The 8,647-nt window shown below is 34.7% G+C and overlaps 1 protein-coding gene across 1 annotated transcript; it reads left to right on the forward strand.

The window, feature by feature from the left end:
• Positions 1–5,825: 5,825 nt before the first annotated feature.
• CSNK2A2IP (casein kinase 2 subunit alpha' interacting protein) lies at positions 5,826–7,979 on the forward strand (the record flags this gene model as incomplete). Its single annotated transcript, XM_080813437.1, has 1 exon — positions 5,826–7,979. One exon carries the CDS (start codon positions 5,826–5,828, stop codon positions 7,977–7,979), a length of 2,154 nt encoding a protein of 717 aa, XP_080669563.1.
• Between the last annotated feature and the right edge of the window lie 668 nt (positions 7,980–8,647).

Genomic DNA, 8,647 nt, shown 5'->3' on the forward strand with positions numbered 1-8,647 from the left:
GGCTTAGTATGCTATTTTTCTCTTTGCTTAATAAGCAACCTAATGTCCTTGGTTTGAGTTTTCTTCTTTTCTAATACAGATATTTAATGCTACAAATATCTCCCCCCTCCTAAGTTAGGCTTTAGCAGTATCCTGCACATTTTTATACATTTTAGTTTTATTTTCATTTATTGCAAAATAATTCTTTTCTTTTTTTTTTTTTAAAGAGAATCTTTTTTTTTTTTTTTTTTTTTAAGATTTTATTTATTTATTTATTTGTCAGAGAGAGAGAGTGAGCGCAGGCAGATAGAGTGGCAGGCAGAGGCAGAGGAAGAAGCAGGCTCCCTGCTGAGCAAGGAGCCTGATGCGGGACTCGATCCCAGGACGCTGGGATCATGACCTTAGCCAAAGGCAGCCGCTTAACCAACTGAGCCACCCAGGCGTCCCAAAATAATTCCTTTCTTTTTGTCTTTGATCCATGGGTTATTTAGAAGTGTATTATTTATACTAAATGTTTGGTTACATTTTCAGATATTTTTGTTACTGATTTATAATTAATTTCATTGTAAAATCCAAGAACATACTATGTATAATTCAAACCCATTTGAATTTATTGAAATTTGTTGTATGGCCTATAATGTTTTGGTGACTATTCCATGTACACTTGAGAAGAATGTTTTTGGAGTGAAATGTTCTCAATTAGGTCAAGTTAACTGACAGTGTTTTTTAAATCTTAAGTACAAAATCTTACTAATTTCCTGCTTATTTCTATCCATTAATGAAAAACTTACTGCAATTTCCAATTATAATTTTTCTGCTTATTAGAAATATGTTTTGAAAAAGAAAGTAGAATGAAGGAGCAAGGAATATCTGTGCATTGGAAAAGGAATTGAAAGATACAAAAGAAGCAGACACAGTAAATTGTTGGACTTCTTTGACTACTAGGCATTTGTATTTCTTCTCTGTCAAATTTTTAAGTAATTGCTCATATTTTTAATAGGATGTTTATATTTTTATTGAAATGTTAGAGAAAATTATATATAAAGTGTCTATGATGATTATATAACCTGCCAAATGTTGATACTTAGTAAAATTCTTGATTCATATACATTTACTTAGTAAAGTGATTTCACTGAACTTTCTGAATTTTAATATATTACTGATTCTTTCAGGTGTTCTTCAGTCTAAATTGGGTTTTTAATCACACAATATGAGAGGGAGATAATTTAATTTATGTCTTTTCAATAGTTATATTTCCTTTTTTTTCTGTTTTCTTCATTATTACATTGGCCAGACCTTCCCAAACAATATTAAATCATAGTATGACTACATGATGGATATGCTTGTCTATTATCAGCCGATGGTGGGATTAGCTCATATTTCAATATCAACTGAATGACTTCATTTTACTTTTGGATTGAGGTTTGTTTTCACTAAACAACTAGTTTTTTTCTTAGTAGTTTACTGGGTTTTATGAGGAGTGAATGTTAGATTTTATAAAGTGACTTTTTTTGAGCATCTATTAAGATTTATTCTGAATTACGAACATGACAAATGATAATGTTTACTAATAAATCATTACATTGTCAGAATAAGATCAAGTTAGTGATAGATGATATTTTATTATAGTGTTAAATGTTTTATTCTATTTAGGAATTTTACATATGAAACGAGTGTCATTTTATTATTTTTCTTTAACTTTGAACTATTTTTGTCATGGTTTAATATCAGAATCCTGTACAGCAATTTCATAGAACAAATTTAGACTATTTCTATTTATCATATTCTGAAAAGGTTTGTATAAGTATGTAAATCTCTTCAAGTTTGAAAGAACTCATCTATAAAAAGAATTTGGGCACAAAGACTATATGTGGGTTAATTTTTTTCTTAAGTGGTATTCATTTTCTTCTGTAGTTATAGCTTCACTCAAATTTCCACCATTTCCTGAGTACTTTTAATATTTATATGCTTTAGCAAAACACATTCTTTGAAATGGGAGTGCCATTTTGTAAGTCTTAAAGTGGAAAACATTCAGAAATGTTAGTTTTCTCTGTTTTTTGTCTTAAATAGATTTTTGTTAGTTCCATTTGTTTTGAATTTCTTTATTCCTCTACATATGATAGTAGGATTTCTACATTACATTCTTCTTTTTTTTTTCTTTTTTCAAGTTTTCATTACATCTGTGTGCCAGATCTTGGTTCATTCTTTAATGTTTCACCTTTCAGTGCAATTTTGTTTCAGATGTGTCTTTTCATATTAACATCAAGTTATGTATTTTTTAACTTTCTATTGAAGTTAAGAAACATACAAAAATACACATAGTGTAAGTGTTAGAGCTCAATTATCACAAAATGAGTTCACCCATACAATCATCTTCCAGGTCAGGAAACAGAATATTACCACCACCCTAGAAGTTTTTGTTTCCTCCTAATCTCTACCTCCTCAAGTGTATTAGCTTGACTTTTAAGATCATAGTTAGTATGACCTTATTTTGTATTTTCTTTTGTAAAATTATGAAGTATTTTTTGTGTATATTATTATTTTCATTCAACATTTTGTATGTGAGATGCATCCATGTAGTTGCATGTTGCTAGATTTTTGTTAGGTTCATTATTGTTTGTTATTTCATTATATGAATATATCATAACTTATTTATATATTCTGCTATTAATTGACAGTTAATTTGAGTTTGGAGATATTATGAATAATGTTCCACTGAATATCCTAGTGCATGTATTTGGTGCAAATATTAATTTATTACATGCCTGTTGGATTATACCTGGGAGCAAAATATAGTAAATGTGTTTGTGTGTAATATGCTAATTAATTTACATTGTCACCAATTCTTGGCTTTGTCTATTTTTATTTCATTTTATTTTATTTTGTTTTAGTCATATCCTGATACTGTATTATGATATCTCTGTTTTTTAAATATGCATTTCATGGGTTTCTAATGAGGCTAAGCTTTTTTTCATATATGTGTTAGCATATGAATATCCTCATTTGTTAAGTTCTTGTCCATGTATTTTTCCATGATTCCAATGCATTTTTTTCTAAGCAATATGCAGAGGTTATACATGTAATATTTCCATGATAATATCCATATCCATATTTTTCAGGTTATGTATTGTAAATATGTTTTCACATTCTTAGAACTGCCTTTACTCCTTATAAATATGGTGTATTTTGGTGACTGGGAGTTCTTGGTTTTAATTTATCAATTTTTAGTGCTTACTAGATACTGTCTAAGAAATTTTCGCATATCTCAAGGTCATGAAGTTATTCTATATTACCATCCAGAAGCTTGTTAGTGTGTCAGACAGTACACAGTGGAGTGTACCATTTTCTCCTCTAAAAAATTGGTGTTGAATCACATCACACAAAATCCAGCAATCACAAATAACTCCAGTGCTTATTATGCATGCATACATAGACAAAATGAAAGAATTCCTTGGGTGAGCAGCAGCTGTGTCTCACCAGCAAGAATTTCTTTTCAAACGTCTGGAAGATGAGATGGAAGAGAGGGAGTGAGGTCAGGAGGGCAAGATATAAACATTAATTATATATTTGTCTAAATGAGAAATGCCTACAGTATAAATAGTGGCATTGGATAAGAAAAGGTAAATTCAGATGTGGAAGAGGTAAACTCGGCCAGTATTGGTATCTAAATGGTTTTAGAGGTTGAAGCTGTCCAGGATGATTTCAAAGATTCCAAATTAGATAATTAGGCTTTAGGCACTGAGATAAAAGATACAGAAAAAGATTTCTCTAGAAGGAGAAATAACTTTATTGAGTTTTATGCATTTTATATTTGAATTGTCTTTGGGACTTTGGGATAGAGAAACCTGATGATTAGTTGGAAATACAATTTTGAAGCTAAAGAGAAAACCAGCACTAGAGACAAAAGATTAGGAACTCATTGGTGTGTAAATAATTTTCTTGGTACTTGGAAAATTCCACAAAGACTGACTCAAGACTTGAAAACAATTGAATTATGATATCAATAAGATATATTTTTAAATGGAATAAATATGTGAAAAGATACCTTGACATAAGGGAAGACCTTCTAGTAATAACAGAATTGATAGTTAACAAATTGGATAAGTTGGCATATATGAACAATAAATTTGTCCATCAGAAATTGGATTGGTAAGTCACCGAAGCATTTGGAAGGGTCATGAAACCAAAACTGATAGCTCCCATCCTTCAAGAGCCTTAGGACCAATGACTTAATTGGCGGATCCCAAGGTCTGTTGCAATCACTTCCAGTTTTTTGTCCTATCATGTGTCTTAGCCTAAAAACCAGAAGAACAGACCCCAGTCCATGAAAATGCACTAAAATAATGTCATCTTATATTATGTGGGTTTTTTTGGGGGGGGGATTTTTATTTATTTATTTGAGAGAGAGTGAGAGTGAGAGAGGAGTGAGCGACAAAGGGAGAAGCAGACTCCCTGCTGAGCAGGAAGCCTGTGGGGCTCAATCCCAGGACCCTGGGATCATGACTTAACCAACTGAGCCACCAGGTGCCCCAAATGTGTTGTCTTTTAAAAGCAGCACATCTATCTTTTCTGAGCTTGCATCACCTTGGGCCAGCTATATGTTTCAGTTTTTTGTGAGGCTTCTTTCTATAGTTCATTTTTAAATCCTAAACGTAACTAGTGTGATTACATAGGAATAAAATAAAAAAGAGAAGAGAACTGGTGATATAACACTGAGGACTACATTGAGGTGAGAGGAAAAGAAAATAATTTAATGAAGGCCTAGAGAGAAATGAGAGAGTGAATAGAGAGACCCAGAATAGAAAGAAAGAAAACATATGACCAAGGACATTAGTTTTAAAAGGGTAGTAGTCACAGTTTCAAAAGCTACAATGGTGACATATAAGAACAAGAATAAAAGTATGCAATAGACTTTCAATGAGAATTATGGACTTTTGGAAATAAGCTAAAAATAATGATAGGTAACTGAATCTAAACCGAAAACCAACATTTCAGAAGAACTTGCTTTTCACTTTCCTCGAAGATTCTCTTATTTCCTGCAACAAACTTACCATAGTTCTGTTTGTTTGTTTTTTTTTTTGCTTGTTTGTTTTTCTGTTTGTTTTACTAAAGCTGCTATTAAAAGAGTACCAGAAATGGCTATTACCTTTTATTATATCCTGGGCAATTGTATTTAGTTAGTTTTCAGCTCAATCAATTAAATATTTGTCTATTTCACAGATAAATGGGGTTTAGAAAGCTGGATTCAAAAGTTACACACAGGGGCACCTGAGTGGCTTGGTTAAGCGTCTGACTTCAGCTCAGGTCATGATCCCAGGATCCTGAGATTGAGCCCCATGTTGGGCTTCCTGAACAGGGAGTCTGCTTCTCCCCCTGCTCATGCTCTCCTCACTCACACTCACTCTCTTTCAAATAAATAAATAAAATTTAAAAAATAAAGTTACACACAAAGTAAATGGCTTGGATTTAACATAAAGCCCATGCCTTAGTCACTACAACAAATTGTTTGAGAAAATTAATATCCTTATCAGCATCTCTTCTGAACTCTCTTCACTATTTTATTAACAGGCATTATTTCCTCAAGAGGAAAAAAAATACCTCTAGGAAATGAAGGAGAAGATAGCAGAGAATCTCAAATGGTCATAATTTTTCCAACTTCATCTATATCTGAATTTTGAGACACTTTATGATATTTGGCAATTAACAGTGAGGAAACAAGATAGAAGGAAGAAACTACCAAGGACTATTTATTTTAAAATATTCATTGTCCAATGAATCCATCTAAAAGACTTGCAAATATCCCACAAGCCAGATGCTTTCAAAAAGACATCTATCACTAGCATAAGATGGTACCATTGGCATATTATGATCAACACTTTGTGCCATTAGAACACTCTTACCAACTGGCCACAACCAATTCATTAACACATCAGTACACTGGTGAAAAACTAAATCAATCTAATAACCAGCCTGTGGTCAGACTGCAGTCCCATAGTAATCAACTTGCAGCACCTCCAGTTAGTTCTAAGCAGATGGCGCAGAGCTGCTCAGTATTGTCATCTGTCAAGTCTCAGGACACAATTTCACAGGGCTTCAATAACAAGGCTCTGAAAGCACTAGTATTCCAACCCAAACATCAGGCCACACCTTCACTAGACCTCCACCAGAGAACTTCACTGTGGCCTAATCGGAGAGCCCTGAGCTCACCTGTGATACACCATAAACCTCAGGCAACATCTTCACTTGAACTTAATAAGATATCTTCATCTATGGAGTCCACCCAAACAAATCTGAGCTCACAATTACCCCTCCCCAAACCTCGGACTACATCTTCACCAGACTTTTGCCAGACGTCATCTTCACAGAAGTCTAATCAAGGAGTCTCAAGTTCATCATTATTCCCCTCCAAACATCAAGAAACACCTTCCCTAGACATCCTCTGGACATCATCATCTTTGGGATCTAATCAAAGAGTGCTTAGCCCAACATTACCACAATCCAAGCCTCAGAAAGCATCTTCATTGGATAGCCTTTGGACATCTTTGTTAGAGTGCAATCAAAGATCTTTGAGCTCACCATCACTCAACTCTTCACCTCAAATAAATGACTTGCTTCAGTCATCACGTTCATCGGAATCCAATCAAATGGCTCTGAGCTCACCATTACCTGACTCAAGATCTCAGACAGCACCTGCACTGAATTCTAGTTCCTGTGTTCTGAGTTTACCATTGTCCCACTCAAAACCAAGGAAATCACCTTCAGCACATTCTGTCCGCCAGGCTCAGAGTTTGCCATTGTTCTCACTCAAATCTCAGACAGTGCTTACACTTAATCATGACTTTAGGACATTGAGCTCACCAGTTTGTCACTCCAAGTTTCAGAGCACTTCGTCACCAAATGACAAACAGAAAGTCACAGATTTATCTTCACCCCATTCTAAACCAAATGTCTTAGGTCCATCATTATCAAGCTCCAAACACTTTATCAGAAATATAGCTGCTTCAACATTGGGCTCCAGATTCCAGAGAAAAAGCAGCTTTGATCTTTGTGCAAAGACAGCATCAAATAAAGAAATTCCATGGACTTTAAATTATATTTATCCCTGCATTGTTAAAGGTGGAACTGTCCCTGATGATGTCCTAAATAAAATTGTCAATTCTCTTTCCAAGACTAGAATCCAGAGGGATCTCTGTAGGCAGATTCTCTTTCGAAGGATGAGGGGAAGGCCAAATCCTCATCCTGGTCCCCGTCTTTCATCAAATTATGTAGTTTGTTTAGCTTGTGCTTCCTGCATAAAATCTCAGTGTAACCATCTTACAGGAAGGAAGGATCCTCGAGGTGCAAGGCTGTTTGTCATACCAACACCTGAACTTGGTTCTGAGGGAGAAACGGAAGTGAAATTAGTTTTTCTCCTTTCCCTACCAGAGACTTCTCTCTCATCTTGTCTCCCATCCCCTGTGAAAGAAAATCAGCCTGATGAAGGCCCTGAAGACAACCTTGAAGGAATGGAGAAGATACATATTTTCTCTCCATCCGAACCTGAAATCACACAGGAGCTAAATAACAAATTGCCGACAGTAGCCCCTGAAAACAAAGTTGTAAGCCAACGACCCCAGGCTATTGACTGGCTGCTTTATGTTAAGAAAAATAGTAATTTTCAGCCACAGTCCTCTTCTTCCTCTACATCCTCCTCCTCCTCTTCATCATCTTCCTCCTCTTCCTCTTCCACTCCATCTTCCTTACTGCCTCCTTCCAAAGAGTCTACCACATCTACTCTCTCAGGTTGTGTATTCACTAAGGTACTTAGTTACCACCGGTTGCCTCCAGGGGTCTCCTGGCTTGAGTTTATATGTAGTAAAAATCACCAGCCACTTCCTGGGAAACCACAACAAAGTCAATCACGACCTCCCAAAACAAGGCCTATGAGGAATAGCACCACAGTAAAAGGGTCAAAGGGGCCAAAGATACTGTTCAAATTTTTCCAGACAGTTTCAAAATGAGAAAAATATTGATTAAATTAACTTTTTGTTTCTTTGAAAGCAATTGACCTCTTAGTTCTTTGAAACTAGAGATTGATTTCCTATCATGCTTATTAAAATTCTTAGTAATAACCAAGTGTGATTGTATATTTTAGCTGATGAAACACCTAGTTAAGGGGAACTAATACCCTTAAGTCTATTTTCTTAAATAATAGACTATGATCTCCTAGACGACAAAACTGAATCCCAGGTTTTTAACCAAAAACCTGGCTTATAGTAACCACGTACAATCATTGTTACATGAATTAATCATAACTGGCCATAAATCAGAAATACCTCATCTATCTTGTCCTGAACAGTATCTAGCTCATTGTTATTCTCGTTCCTCATAAAACATGATAATGACAGTATCCTTAAGCCAATTCATGTTAATCTGTTTCCCTATCTCTAAAGAAAATTCAGATCATGTTCAACAGGTAAGAATGTACATAGAGAGGAATTTTTTCTCTAGTTATGTGAATCTCTTTCTAGTTATGTGTTCCTAAGGAAAATCCTTCTATGCTAAGATCCCACACTCTGAAATCCAGAGATTTATTCAACCTTAGTTAACAAATCTCAGCAGAGAAGAACTAACTAGTACAAATAACTCTACCTGTCATCTGTGCCAGTATTTATAGGCTCTGTGCCAA

This window comes from Martes martes (assembly GCF_963455335.1).
Source record: "Martes martes genome assembly, chromosome: 1".
Lineage (NCBI taxonomy): Eukaryota > Metazoa > Chordata > Mammalia > Carnivora > Mustelidae > Martes > Martes martes.